General features: G+C 43.9%; 1 protein-coding gene across 1 annotated transcript in view; it reads right to left on the bottom strand.

The window, feature by feature from the left end:
- The window catches only part of Lig1 (DNA ligase 1), a 33,643-nt gene that overhangs the window by 16,042 nt on the left and 1,997 nt on the right, over positions 1-15,604 (bottom strand). The window contains exons 2-11 of the mRNA XM_028782992.1: positions 15,130-15,200; positions 12,747-12,836; positions 9,544-9,679; positions 8,255-8,381; positions 6,122-6,217; positions 4,908-5,015; positions 3,148-3,273; positions 2,929-3,004; positions 1,888-1,968; positions 1,586-1,642 (exon numbers count right to left, since the gene is read on the bottom strand). Of these exons, the coding sequence (XP_028638825.1) occupies positions 1,586-1,642; positions 1,888-1,968; positions 2,929-3,004; positions 3,148-3,273; positions 4,908-5,015; positions 6,122-6,217; positions 8,255-8,381; positions 9,544-9,679; positions 12,747-12,836; positions 15,130-15,191 (959 nt within the window). The 5' untranslated portion in view covers positions 15,192-15,200. The remainder of the gene's footprint in view (positions 1-1,585; positions 1,643-1,887; positions 1,969-2,928; positions 3,005-3,147; positions 3,274-4,907; positions 5,016-6,121; positions 6,218-8,254; positions 8,382-9,543; positions 9,680-12,746; positions 12,837-15,129; positions 15,201-15,604) is intronic.

The raw sequence follows: 15,604 nt of genomic DNA, 5'->3' as shown, positions 1-15,604 counted from the left end.
AAGAAACCAGGACAGAAAAGAGCAAGTGTCACAAGGCAAATGAAAGTGGGAATCGTTGTCACTAACAGCTGTTGTCAACTTCTTGATTCTGGTCATCTTGGTTCTGACCATAGCCCTAAACCAGAATAAGACAACAACACAAAGGCAGTCCAGAAACATGGGGACTCTATTGTTCTGAGGTTTTTCAAAAAAAAAAAAAAAAAAGACAAAACAAAAAAACTTCCAAAAAAAGCTTTAAAAAAAAAAAATCTGTACCCCAAGATTTTGGATTATGGGTCAAAACAGAATAGCCATCCCACATTTCCCTCGAAGTATGTTATGTTGATAAACTCAATCTCCATAAAAGACAGAGATAAAGTTCTTCCCTTTACTCATGGGGGAACTGAAGCTTACAGAGGGAGGCCAAGCCACCTGCCCCAGGCACACAACCAGGAAGCAGAGCAATGCTAACTGTCCCCTTGGCTGCCTCACCAAGCTGCTACTACAAGCCACTTTCTGAACTACAGGTCCTGGTACTCAAGGGCCTCCCCATGTCCTCCATTGTCTCACTTTGGGGTTACATCCCATGGGAAATTCTTAAACATTCCCAAGGAAACATTTCTAAGGCCAAAGCATTGAGGGCAGCCTAAAGATGTATTAAAATGAAGCAATATTATAGGGACATTTATATATGCCAGGAAAGCTTAAACCAACATAGAGAACTGAAAACAAGATTGAGGCTGAATGAGGTATAATACTTATATCACCTAGACATACAGAAGAAAGCCCTAGGTGTGGGAAGCCAGGAAAGGACAGGATTTGAGAGAGGAGCAAAGGTGCCAGCATGGACAGCTGATGCTGACACGGAGCATCACTGAGAGGGAAGGCTCTACAGGAAAAGCTTGGCAAGTGAGGTCATCCTCACTGTAACCAAGACTAGACTTCCATTCACTAGAGATGTACAAACAAGACTCAAGTCACTTTGTGTGACACACTGCCTGTAGTTTCTAGAATCTGTTTCCTAACCCCGCAGACCTGGCTGACCCTGTGTCTCACACAAGTATGTTCAACCTTTGATACTGACAGGGGAGGACATCTGAAAAGCTCCAGAATGGCACAATCAAGTTACAACCAACAAGAGAGAGTTCTCATGGTGCATTAAGTGTTAATACATCTATGTTCAGCTGCATTCATAGCTATCCTGGCTGCATGCATCCTTTAAGCCCAGGCTGGACCACTAAGACCAAGAGACTACGCCATCAAAAATGATGCTGTAGTCAGGCAGAGAGGCCCAGACCTTTAATAGTAGCATGGAGGCAGAGGAGGTGGATCTCTTGAGTTCAAGGCCACCCTGGCCAATATAGTGAGTTCCAAGACAGTCAGGGCTACATAGAAAGATCCTTTCTCAAAAGCAAAAAGGAAGAGAAAAGAGATGCTAAGGGTCTTCTCAGGCTGGGCCTCAAAATTATGTCAGCCATTTTTGTGAATGGACAGTGACCATGATGAGAAGAGGTGAGGAAAGATTGCAGGGCAGTAGGCAGGACACAATGGCATGCTGAGAACAGAGTCACAAAGAAACTGCCCCCATGCCTGAGTAATCAATTACCGAGCAGAAACCTCCTCAATCTTCTCAAATGTCCGGGCTACAGCGAGGAAAGGGACCCTGAAAAAGGAAACAAGATATGAGAAGCACTTGAATAGGCCATAACATCTGGTCTCCATCCTTCCTCTTCACATCCTCCGGGGGGATAAATGCAGAGGCAACTATCCACTATCCCTTCCCACAATTCTGTGTCCCCAAAACAGAGATGGGAGAGATGTGACAGCTCTTCCAACAGAGGTCAAAATGGCAGCCTCCCATAGTCACAGGGAAGGACTTAAGACAGCATGGGAAGGCTAACTCCTTACTTCTGGCCATGTTTCCAGCAGGCATCTTCAATGGGATGGTAGTTAGTTTTGGAAGGATTATAATTTGTTGGATCCAGGGCTCTATGGAGGCAAAGGAAAGTTGATATTGGGTAACTCTGGGTCTAAGAAGTTACTTTTCAAAGTGTTGGGCCTGGCTCACAAAGCCAAAGGTTAACCACATTTCCATCATCTCACTGGTAGATTCTAAACAAGTACTCTACCACTGAGCCATGTACTGGAGGATTCTAAGCAGATATTCTACCACTGAGCCACAACCCGCAGCCCCTCACTTGGTGATTCTAGGCAAGTCTACCATTGAGCCACAACGCTAGTCCACATACAGTTTTCAGTAAGGCATGGATGGGATCTGATCCCATTACTTTATAGGATGTGTATCCACCTATCCACCTGATTGTCCATTCAACAAGTCTTGTGTTCATAACCAGTGGTATAAGAACGACCCAATCACAATAAAACCATCATTTAGCAGCCTATTCAGTCCCACTACTATAATCTAGAGTGGTTACCAAGAAAGAGAAGTGGCTCTTGATCCATATCCATTAGCCACCCAGTGCTGACAGAGAGGCCCTCAGGAGATTCCAATGTAGATGTCTGCTGCTTCCAGAGCATGCTCAGTATGGGGAATCAGTGTGCTAAGAACTGAGGATAAGAGTGCTGGGTGGTACCAGTGGGCAAAGAGGCTTAAGATTTTGTCCTGGGAACAATGCAGAACCACTCTAGACAGCTAAGTAGAGGTGAGGGGCAAAATTACAGTGATTACCTTGCTGTATACCCTTAGTACTTTGGGAGTCATACTAGAAGCTGGAGGTCAGACAAGATGCCAAGCAATCAATGTATGCAAACTCCCTAAATAGTTCTTACTCTACGTGTATCCTAAGGCTTTGCAAGAGGGTCCAAAAGTGTCTAAAACACTGACCAATGACCAAGCCCTGCAAGAGAAAACCCAAGCTAGGGCAGAGTCACAGACTTGGAGAAGAGAATGTGCTAGCAGATGTTTCTCAGACCTGGGCACTGACTCACCCCTTGGTCTCTTCCTTCCTTGGAGTGCCTGACTCTTCTTGTTTGACTTCAGTTTTCACTGCTGGTTTTCGGGGTGCTGCAAGGGAAGACAGGAAATAAAGCGTCCTTACTCCACATAGGTCCAACTCTGGTGCCCTGGTCAGCCAGCACTGCCTAAACAGAGCCCCACAATCTGCTGCCTACACAGCCCAGATGGATAAAGATGAGAAAGGTGCTCACTGAAGAAACTGCTCAGTGTCTTGGCACCTCTGGCGGGAGGCTTGCTCTGTTCCTCTTCCTGAGGCTTCTGTTTCACACCTGCCTTAGACATTGGAATGTTCTCTGTCTTTGTCAGGATTACTGACTCTGAAATGAGAAAGAGAAGATGATGATACAAACAGTTGTTGGGGTTGGTCTTGTACACTGTGTATTCAGATGCTGAGTTCTGTACCCCAAGATCAGGTTGCAGTCTGGACATGGGCATTGTATTGACCAATGTGCTGTGAAGAATGTTCCCCAATTATCCCTGATTGGTAAATAAAAAGCTAGAGCCTGTAACTGGGCAGCAGAGAAAGAAAGGTGAGACTTCCAATAGAGTGAAGTGATCTCAGGTAGGGACCATGAAAGAGGGAAGGAAAAGAGAGAGCAGAAGACAGTTGCCATGAAGCAGGATGGAAGATGAGAATGGACCACAAGCACATAGCCAAGAGAAGCTCGCACTGAGGATACACACAGAAATAGCAAGACTCAACTGGCAAGTAATGGGGAATTTATCTGGTTATTAATAGACTAATCAGGTTAAAAATAGCTCAGAACCTGCACAGCATAGTACCGGCAGATTGTTAATAAAATCTGATTATCTCTGAGTTATTTACTCTGGAGCAAAACAGTATAGAATGGGGCAGAAAGCGTCCATAAAATTACCACTATAAACAGTTTCTACCTCTAAACCTTAAGATCCCAAAGTCACTGCACCCTATGAGTGGAAAATTGAGCAATTCTGACCCTTCTCCATCTGTTGTGTAAATGCAAGGCCTCTCTGGCCTAATGTTCATTCCTCAGTGCTAATGAAAGCACAGGTGACACTAGACCAAAAATGAAAAACTTAGGAATGGTAGTGAAAAGAAATCTCATCACTCAGCTGGGTGGCCATCATTGTGAAATACCAGCTACTCAGGACACTGAGGTAGGCGAATTACAAACCTATAAAGCCATTCTACACTTCATAGTAAGATCTTGTCTCAGACAAAAAACAAAAAACCAAAAACCAAACCGAACAAAAAGAGATGGGGCGTGTGGCTCAGTAGCAGAGCACCTGCCTAGAATCCCTCAATGAGGGCTGAAAAACTGGCTCAGCAATTAGAGCACTGACTGCTCTTCCAGAAGTCCTGAGATCAGTTCCCAGCAATCACATGGTGGGATCTAATGCCCTCTTCTGGTGTGTCTGAACACAGCTACAGTGTACTCATATACATAAAATAAATAAATAATTCTTTAATTGCCTAGCATATATCAGGACCCGAGTTCCACCACGAGCATTAAAAAAAAAACAAAAAAACAACAAAAAAAAAACACCTAAAGTCTTAGCATGATTCAAACAAAAAGCACCATTTTTCTTATAGAAAATAGATATATGTATATGCCTAAAAGTCTCTTTGCAAACATCACCTATGACACAGGGGTCTCAAGGAAGCACTCCTGCTTCTGAATCCTGTAACTAAGCTTAGATATTGCACTTAATAAGCACCTACCCAGTTTGCTGTATCTAACTTGACACCTATGATGTCTAAAAGCATTTTATTTGAAGGTTCTTTTCTCTCTTCCCACATGCATGAGGTAAAATAAGTAATAAACCCAATAGTAAAACCAAAACCTCTGATTATCTTGGAGTTCACACTGAATCCAAGTTGAGGAGTCTGTGCCTTGTTTCAGTGAGCCACCCTCCACAAACAAGTGATGCTCCAAGCAGGATCATGAAGCTGAGGGAATAACCAACTCACCAGGGGACTTGGTGGGCCCAGGGGCTACTATGGGCTGGTCCTTCTCCTTTTCTTCCTTCTGTTTTACCTCTTCAGCCTCTGTGAGGCTTTCTGTTGGGGTCTGTGTTTCTGATGACAGACAGAAAAGTTAAACGGAAGTGAAGCCTAAAGGCACTCCCACACAGTAGACAGTTTGAAGCAGGAAGGCACAAGTCCAAAGCCTGCCTGGACTACAGAGTAAATTCTATTTTTAGTTTGGGTAACTTTGTGAGACCCTGTCTCAAAAACAAGATACTGACATGCAACTCAGTAGTGGAGCACCTGCCTACCCTGTACATTTTTATTTACAAATGTACTAAAAAGTCATGCCACCGGGATAATGATACAATTACAGACACTAACCTGGGGGAAATTTGCCTTAGAACTCCTTTTACTAGGAGATACTCAGAATTGCTAAAATCTCCAACTTACAGTGAAACTTTTTACTGACTACAAAATGCCAATAGGAAATCAAGTCTCCACTAAATAACTCAAACCTGTCATGGGAAACTGAGCCATATGGAGATTTTTATTCTTATCACATGAACAAGATCCTGGCTGGGTCAACAACTGAACTGATGGAATCACACAGCTCCCCGATCAATAGATCCATCTCTGTGGCTGTTTCCCTGTGTTGCCCCCAAGATAAAGGGAATCCTCCACAGTATGACAGTCTACAGTCTCCAAGGGAACACAGCGACACCTGCTGGACACTACATGAAAAGCTAGCTAAGGGAATTTGGTTAGTTTCCAGTAGTCTCAAAGCACATCCTTGAACTCACTACCAATGAAAAGTAATTTCTATTAAATAAAACAAGGTAAAATTGAAATTATACATAAATAATAATGAATTAAGACAAAGAAGTTTCAAAAAGCTTTCACAAAGAGCTCCTGTGTACTAGGGTCTGGAAAATTTATTCATTTTACTATTCATTGAAAATAGTCTTGCTATGTAGAACAGGCTGACCTCAAACTGTAGTGATCCTCCTGCCCCAGCTGACTGAATGCTATTATAATAAGCACAGGCAACCATGCCTGGCCCCAAGTCTGAAATGTTGACTTAAAGGTTTGGATATCTGATTTGGAAGTCTAAACATTTTGTACTGCACATACCTCCCCTACCCTTGCAGGTCCCTGTTCTGTGTCCCTTGGAGACACATGCACACAAACAAGCTCCTCTCATCTTGTTCCCTCACCTTCTTCTTTCTTCCTTTTCTTAGCTGCTTTGTCTTTGTCCTCATTCTGCTCCTCGAGAGTGTCTTCAATTGTCCGTTTGGGAAGCTGCTTCCGTGCTAGAAAGATAAAGGGAGCACTGAAGCTGACCATCCGTTTGTCTGTGTCTGCCCCAGTGATCAGACACACTGTCTGGTAGAGGGGTGACCTAGAATGTTCTAGATCCCCTTCCTCTTCTTACCTACCATAGCCACTACCTCAATGAACACCTCATCTTTCCAGCTCTGATCTGTGAGCTTGGGTGAGTTATTTATTCTCTCTGTTTGTCCCTCCCTTTCTTGCATTTTGAGAAAGGAAACAAGCTCCAGTAAATGATAACAGGATGTATTCAGGACCCTCAGCCTGCTGTCTGAGACCCTTGAGGATCCAGTCACTACACTCCTCTCTAGCTCTTACCACACGATATCCTCAAGCTGCCTCTTCAAACTGCACTGTAGTCTCTAGAAACACCATAGTGTCAGAATTCCCACACGTGTCCTGTTTTTCCTACCTCTCAGCCTTTGCACATGGGGCACCTAACTGGGAAAGTCTCCACTTGCCTTTTCTGAACCTTCCCTAGGTTCCATGGACAACTGACTTCTGAGCTCCCAGAGCAGTCCTGTAAACAGCTCTGCCCCATGGAAGTTGCATGTGTGATATTAAACTTGAGTGTTTAAAGGAGACAAAAAAAAGCCAAACTGGAGAACCTAGTTTTAACCATACATCATGATCTGAGCACAATTTCAATTCTAAATTACAAGCAGTCTTTTTTAAATGCTGAGTGTGGGTTCACATTTATTGTAACTTGACTAAACCTGAAATTCCTAGGAGATGCACTTCTGTGTCTGTGCGCGAGTTCCTGTTGAAATTTAACTGTGGAATATTCACCCTGAATTCGGGCGGCACCATACCACGGGCTAGGAGGTAGGAATATACAGAAACAAAGAAGGAGAAGGTGAGCTGAGCACTAGCGTTATCTGCTTCTGCTTCCTTGTATGATCCTATGGCCATCCTTCCCAGTCACTACGGACTGCGCTGTCAAACCATGAACCAAAATAAACTCCCCTATCTTTTACATGCTTCTGGAAGGTATTTTGTCACAGTATGAGAAGGGAAGAAAAGGAAAATAAATATACACTAAGTTTTCAAAATCTGACATGCTGAATGAATGTACCTGTCAATTCACACATTGTGTTTAGGGTTTTAAAAATAGACAACATTCTATTAAAAAAGCAGATTCCCACACCCAAGTTGTTCCCAGGAGACTAGAAAGACTTCCCTTACTGAGGCCTGCTCTCGTGGAGTACCCTGTATAAAATGCTTGGGTCCAGAGGTGTTGCAGAGTTTAGGATTTTCAATTTTACGTCTGTAGACTGCACTGGCCAAACTGAATGAATATCTCCAATCTTATAGCATGCACCGGTTTCCCAATGTCCACTAATTAACAGCCTGAAACTTTACAAGTACCCATCTCAGTCACCACACTGCAAACCATCACAGCAGGCTCAGTCTTTAAGTCACATATGGCCCTTACCTGGCCCTTCCCCATACCAATTCTTCTCCTTCCATTTAGGCCTCCTGTCTATGGCTGATTCTCTAGAATGTTGTCCAATCTCTTCATTCAGTGTCCCCTAAACTCTGTGGTCCCTGGGACAGAACTCCAAACTTAAGTGACCCAGATATTCCCAACTCACTCACACTACTGGAATTCTCTTCCTTTCTCCTATCCTACCTGGCTCCCTTTGCCTTTCAGGGCTCAGCTTACTTACCTGCTCTTCCAGAAGTTTCCATACTTACACTCCTGTGTTCCTTCTTAGAGCCCTGTGCAGCACTCCCCATGACAATCACAATTCCCCACATATACCAAGCACTGACTGTGGGCTAAGTCAGGCCCATGCACTTTACATGAACCAGCTTTAATCCTGGCACTTGTGGGCAGTTGGCATTATACTTCAGATCACCAGATCCACAAGTAAAGGAGAGGTTTTTTTGCCACAGGTCCCATAGGGCGGAGACAGTGAACCATGCTCATCACCACAGTTCTCCCAACAGAGCCAATGGAAGGATGATCACAATGAGTAGTATGGATAGAAGGGATGGGGCTGGCCTGTCCTTACCAGTTCGCCGCTTTGGGAATCCTGATGGGGAGATGTCCATGGAGGGGCTGTGGTTGAAAAAAGGACTGTTCTCAGGACATGTGTCAGGGCTGGGAGGAGAGCTCTGATTGGAGTCTGACACAGGCTTCTGAAAGGAGACAGAAAAAAACAGTTCTAGAATAAAGGAGATGCATGCCATCACCAGGCAGTCACAGCTACCGCATGCTTCAGAGAAGAATGGACTCAGCCTCTCATGTATAACGTCATTTCTGGTTCCTCAGTCCCATTCCCACCCAGGCCACCACCCTCTCTCACCTAGGTATCATTAGACCCACCACCATAACTTTTAGTGTCCCAGATTCACTCCATTATGAAAACCAATATTAATTCTGCTCCTTAAAGGAACAGAATCTTCCTTACTCATATAGATGGTGGCCTTACTAAAAATTTACCAACTTCCCTTGGAGTTCATACAATCATGGGCCTGAGGACTCTATTTCTCTGCCTCCTTTACAACTAATGTGGTCATGAGACTAAGGGCTTCATTTTCAATCTCCCTCGTAGTTCCAAAATCCAAGGAGAGGACTAATTCTTACACATTTTCCTGCATGCACTTACATGTCAAACACACACAGATACACACACATTATAAAAAAACAAAAAAATTAAGAAGAGTCACAAGGAAATGTGACCACAGAAAGCACAGAAAGAGAACATAAGACTGTCTCAGCTAACGGAGAAACAGGCTTCGAGAAAAAAGAAACAACATGAAAGTAGTCTTCCCCCAGAGGTCCCAAAAACAAAAGGCCCTGCCCACATCCTAAGATAATTTACTTCAGGCTACCTGACCTACATAATTACAGGATAACTGTGAAATAGCCAGTACCACAGGTATGTTCTCCATGAGGTACCTGAGGTATGATGATGTCAAGGGGCCAAATGAGCCCCACCTCCCAGAAAAGAGGTAGACTGGAACCCTGTACCCCAACCCTCCTGCTTCAAAGAACAACAGCAGAGATTTCCAGTCTCCTGAACAATGTCCCCACAGAGTCTTCCTGTACAGCTACTGTACTCAGCTATGTGAGTGAGGAGGAAACTGGCAGATTCGAGGTCAGCAAGATGGTTCAGTGGGTAAAGGTGCTTGTTGTACAAGTCTAGAGACCAGAGTTCAATTTCTAAAGCTCATGTGAAAGTGGAAGGAGAGAATACCACAAAGTTGTCCTCTGACATCCATGTGCACAGCAAGGATATACACATATACACACAAAAACTAAATTTAGTAAAGAAACCATCAGGCTGCTGGAACCTACTTGGACTTTGGGGATGCGAGGGGCTTCATCTTCATCCTCCCCTTCACTGCTCAGGACCTGGGTTACCTTCCTTCCTGGTCTCTTCACTGGAGAATCACTCTCGGGCACCACTCGATTCCTCTCCTTCAACGCCACCCTGGAAGTCAGGAGGGAGATGGTGGAGCACACAGCAGGCAGCACGGGGAAACTGCCCACAAACTCTGCATTCCCTTCTCTTCCATTTCAGTGAGCAGTGAGCATCTTCTAGGTGCCTCCATGACAATAGCTTTTTTTTTTCTTTTCTTTTTTTTTTTAATAATTTTTTTAATTGGATATTTTATTTACATTTCATATGCTGTCCCCTTACCCCATCCCCTACCTACCCGGGAACCCCCTATCCCCTTACCCCTCCTCCTTCTTCTCTGTGGATGTAACCCCTACCTACCCCCTCACTCCCACTTTCCCACCCTCAAAATTCCCACCCCCTGGGGCGTCCAGGCTTCATGAGGTCAAGGATCTCATCTTCCACCTATGCCCAGCAGGGCCCTCCACTCTTACGTATTCAGCTGAAGCCCTGGATCCCTCCCTAAGTGCTCCCAGGCTGGTGGTTTAGACCCTGGGAGCTGTGGTTGGTTGGTAGACAATGGCTTTTTTTATTTTCCCTTCTTAGATGGTCTCATGTAGCTAGGCCTGGCCTCAAACCCATTAAGTAGCAGAGGCTGTCTTTGAACTCCTGATCCTCCTGCCTATACCTCACCAGCACTGGGATTATGATGTGTGCCACCATACTTGACTTCATTATATGTACTTAAGTATCCTTCCCTCCCTCCCTCTCTCTATCTCATGCCTGAGGCATCCTGTGAGGACATGTCATGAAGAGCAGGTGGATTTCTCAGCAGGACAGGCTTGACACTAATATCTATTTGAAGACCTTTCTCTTAGTCACAAAGAGTTTCAGCAGGGGACATTGTCAGGCAACAGCGTAATAGCCTGAAGTCTTACATGAGGAAAGGGACACTTATTCTAAGTCACTGTCCCCTTGATGCCAGCTCCGATCTCTCAGCTTATGAGGACATAGGCATAGCATCATACATGCTGGTGACAGTCACTCAAGTCCTGAGTGTCCTCAGAAAGCTCACGGTCTGAACAGAGGCCATCATGAGTATCAGCAACTTCTTACTTCCTGGCGACAGGCACTCATCCTACACAACTTCTTACAAAGAGGGAAGCAGGTTCATGCTCAGCACCACAGAAAGAGTACTATAAGCTTTTTGGAGAGTAGTAGAATGGCCATTCACTTGGTTCACCTCAAAACCCAGTATCCTGAGCTGTGACTGGCACATAGAAAATACTTGACAGCTGTTTTCTGAGTAAATGCATATGTACAATACCATGAACATACAACCTATACAAGCAATTTACATACATAATAGTCTCACTTTTGTTACGTAAGCTAAAGGTGTTTGTGAATGAGTATGGATTACATGTCAGGCATTGTGCCAGCCACTGGAGCTGTAACAGCGTCAAACAGGCAGGCCCTGTGCTCTAGTATGATTAGACACTTATCCATTCATCAGGTATATTAAGCATATAACGTGTCAATAAATTTGTTAGCTAGAGCACTGCAAACTGGTCACAGTGCTTCCTCTGGGAAGGATTAATGGAAAGAGTTCAAGAAATCTTAGATTACAAAACCATAAATCCGTTTATTTTCATGTGTATGGGTGCTTTGCTTACATGTATATCTATGTACCACATGAATTCCTAGTGCCTGCAGAAGCCAGAAGAAGGCATCAGATCCCCCTGGAACTGGAGTTCCAGGTGGTTGTGACCACCACCTGAGTACTTGGAAATTGAACCCAGGTCCTCTGGAAGAGAAGCAAATGCTCTTAACTGCTGAGCCATCTCTGAAGTCCCTAGATTTATCATCATCATCATTATTAATTACGTGTATGTCTATAGGTGCAAATGGGCATAGGTGTTTCAAGAAGCCAGAGGTATTAGATACCCTGGAACTGGAGTTACAAGCAACTATGAGCCACCAGTCATGGGTGCTGAGAAGCAAACTGTTGTCCTCTGCAAGAGCAGTTTGTATTTTTAACTACTATACCATCTCGCTAGGCCCAAGGTCAAATTTCTCCTTAGTTATCTGGGTTAATGCTTTTACGATTACCATGTATAATTCCTCATATAGAGACCAATGTCAGACAAAGAAAAATACCTACACACATAATTACACTTACATATAATTAAAAATAAAAGCAAATCTAAATGTATTAGTATAGAACTGTAACACCCACAAAAAGGAAACAATCTAAATAATCACCAAAACTGAAATACTAAATAATTTCTTTAGGATAGCCATAGAAGGGAATACAACATAGGAAGTAAAAGAACTGAGCTCCTGTGTTCCTTAACAGAAAAAAAGAAAAATCCTCTGTGCGAGATTAACAAAAGCAAGCTGATAAACAGTAACATAACATACATAGCATGACCTAAGTAAATCACAGAAAAGAAACGTTCTTAAGCATTTCCACAGAGCAATGTGTATAACCAGTGACCCACTTCAACATTTATAGCTTGACTCCTCCATTCGCAGAGTGTCACTCTGCAGTAAGTAGTATTACTAATGGCACATCTGGCCAGGCAGTGGTGGTACAGGCCCTTAATCTCAGCATAGGGAGGCAAAGGCAAATGGATCTCTGTGAGTTTGAGGCCAGTCTAGTCTACAGATCACGTTACAGGACAGCCAGCCAGGTTACACAAAGAAACCCTGTCTTGAAATACAAAAACAAAAAGGTACATCTATTTACTCACCGACCCCGTGCAGAAAGCTAATCAAATATTGGGTACCTTTTTACTCCTGAGGAAGCTGGGACAAAGGAAGTGAAGTTACCTGCTCAACATCTCAATTTGGAGATTATGAACAAATGTATTCACATCCATGCTCTGGCCCAAGGGTGATCATGTTACCCAAACAAGGCCACCCAGCATCTTTCCTGAAAATGTATGAATCAAAACGTGGCCAACATTAGTACCCCTTGGAGAGTCTGGTCTACAGTGAATGCAAAGCAAACAGAGCCCTGACAAGAATTCTGTTGACTGCCAGCTATCTAAACTAAATATCATTTTGAGGCCTGATACATCTGAAGTAGGTTTTTAACACACGCAGACAAAAGAATCTTGACTGTTAAAGGCATATGCTGTCCCAGCCGCTTACATACTTTGGAGGTGGTTCCTTCTCTCTGATGCTGCTGGGTGTCTCCTTCTCTGGCTTCTTCCCTTTACCTTCTTTTGTGGGTTGAAAAAATGACCTGGTGGGGCACAAGGGGGTGAGTCGTTAACAGCACTGGTGCTCTGCACACCTGGACAATACCTGTATCTTCAGAAACCTTCCCCAGCCATGTAGATCCCTCTACTTCTGTATAACTTTAAGGAGTGTTGGGGGCTGGGGGAGAGGGACAATGGTAGGAATTTAGTAGTTCAGTGGTAGAGGGCTTCCCTAGCTTGGGCACAGACCCTGGATTTTAGTCTATTCTAGACTCTTGATGGCAGGGGACAGGGGTGAGTGTGTAAAAGTCAAGGAAAGAAAGTAAGAGAACAAAAGCATATAAACAAAGAGTTGTTATCTCAGGACAGGATATACCCAGGTTTTCCCATCACATGAGTGCCTGGGGATTTGTGTTTCCCAGGTATCTAGGGTGGATATCAGGTCTGAGTCTGCTAGTATCTATTCCCTCCTTTATCTGATACACCTTTCTTTCTCTTAGTATATGAGTGACCAACATTTACACCTATGATACATGGACACATAACCTAGGACTTAAAAATTAGTACATTGCACTGCACACCTGTAGCCACCGTGATTGTCTAAGCCAAAATTTGACTATAAGTAGCTCTGAATGAGAAGAAGAGAGGAAGATGGCCAGGAACCAGAGGCCATCTGGACAACCCAGAGACCAAGGATAAAACCAAACACGACTGGCAAGGGGAAAAGGCAATGAAGTGATTCATAATGATATTCTGCTATACTCATAGACTGATGCCTAGCCCAACTGTCATCAAAGAGGCTTCCTCTAGCAGGAGTAGATGCAGAGAACCACAGCCAAACACTGGGTGGAGCCAGGGGAACCCCACAGAAGAGGAGGAGGAAGAATTGTAGGAGCCAAAAAGGTAAATGATACCAGAACAAAACCTACAGAATCAACCAAGTAGAGCTCATAGGGGCTCACAGACTGAATCTGCACTCACAGACCCTGTATGGGTCTGAGATAGGTCCTCTGTATATAGGTTATGCCTGTATAGCTTAGTATTCTTGTGGGACTCCTAAAAGTGGGAGGGGTTATCTCTCTTTTGCCTGCTCTTGGGACCCTTTTCTTCCTAGTGAGTTACCTCATCCAGCCTTGATATGAGGGTTTGTGCCTAGAATTATTGTAACTTATTATCCCAATTTGGCTAATAACCCCGGGAGGCTTGCTCATTTTTTGAAAGGAAATGGAAGAGGACTGAATTGGAGGGAGGGGCTGGGAGGAGTAAAGGAAGGGGAAAACTCAGTCAGGATGTAATATATAATAGAAAAACAAAAATAAATAAAAAATATAAAGGAGAGAAGTACTCTGGGATTGCTAATCTTGGGAGAGCCAGCAAGAGAGAGAGAGAGAGAGAGAGAGAGAGAGAGAGAGAGAGACAGACAGACACACACACCATGACAACATGACAACATTTTGGTAGATGGATCTAACCAAGCCAGCAACTATGGAAACCAAGTGCCTTCCTCTCTCATGTTCCTATAGCTATCGCATTAGTACACAGATTCTGAACTAGCACTGAGGCTGTCCTGTGCACTGAGGGAGGTTTAGTGCATGTCTAACTTTTGTCCACTAGATACCAAAAGCAGATTGTAGAACCCCTAAACCATCAGAACCAAAAATGTCTCCAGGCATTGCCACATGTTCCCAGGGGGCAAAACTGATGACTGAAAACTACTCCATTAGGGATCCCTGCAACTAAAAAGTAATTAATCAATTAACTGAGTCATTACCTTTCTCCCACGTCCCACTTCCCATTTTCCAGACTACTCAACTCTAGGAAATTTCAACTTCAGGTCTCCCTCAAGGTCTTCTCAGAAAAGGCAGATATGAAGCAGAAACCCCAGGTTTTTAGAGAATGAATTACGTGGATGCACCCTCTTACAAGGAGGAGGGAGCTCAAGAATCAGGAAGCTCAAAACACTGAAGAGGCTCAGAAAGTTACAGGATTCACTAGCCCCTCCCCAAGGTTTACAAAACAGTCCAGCAATTGCTGAGGGTGAGGGGACTCTTCAGTGGAGCTGCCTGCAGGTTGAACAGAGAGCTCCAGGGACGCAGCTTTCAGGAGTCATCACCTGTGCTGGAGTGGGCTTTAGAGTGATGTGGTTGCTTCGGAGGCATCAGCTTTCCTGTAAGTAACACCGTATAACTCACTGTTTTTACTAAGCTAAATTTGGGTAGAATAATTTCTTTGACTTGTGTCATCAGTGCCCTATCTGGGGTGAATGCTAGTTCTCATTTTCCCAGGAAATGTCCCAACACAAAGACACAAAGTCCTTGAGCATGGCAGGGAACTTACATAATACTTTTCTGCATGTTGGCAGAAGTCTCTCCTTTCCTCTCTTGCTCTTTTTTTCTCATCAGTTGTACCTGAAAAAGATATCCAAAGATCAGCCAAGGATAAGGGCTGTGCAGAAACTAAGACTTGGGGATAAGGGGAGAACAACTCTTCTTAAAAGAACATGTGTAATCAAGGGCTACAGAGATGGCTCAATGGGTAAGAGTGCTTGCTGTAAAAGAAAGAGGTTGAATCCCTAGCACCCACATAAAATAAATTAATGTCAGGCATGGTTATACATACCTGTAAACCCAGCATTATAAGGGCAGATCCCTGGTATCTGTCTAGGAAGTTGTCCATTTCATCCAGGTTTTCCAGTTTTGTTGAGTATAGGCCTTTGTGGTAGGATCTGATGATTTTTTTAATTTCTCCAGTTTTCTGTTGTTATGCCTCCCTTTTCAGTTCTGATTTTATTAATTTGGATACTGTCTCTGTG

Source organism: Grammomys surdaster, unplaced genomic scaffold (assembly GCF_004785775.1).
Source record: "Grammomys surdaster isolate TR1022 unplaced genomic scaffold, NIH_TR_1.0 949, whole genome shotgun sequence".
Lineage (NCBI taxonomy): Eukaryota > Metazoa > Chordata > Mammalia > Rodentia > Muridae > Grammomys > Grammomys surdaster.
The sequence above is the reverse complement of the archived record's forward strand: the minus strand, read 5'-3'. Positions and strand labels throughout refer to the sequence as shown.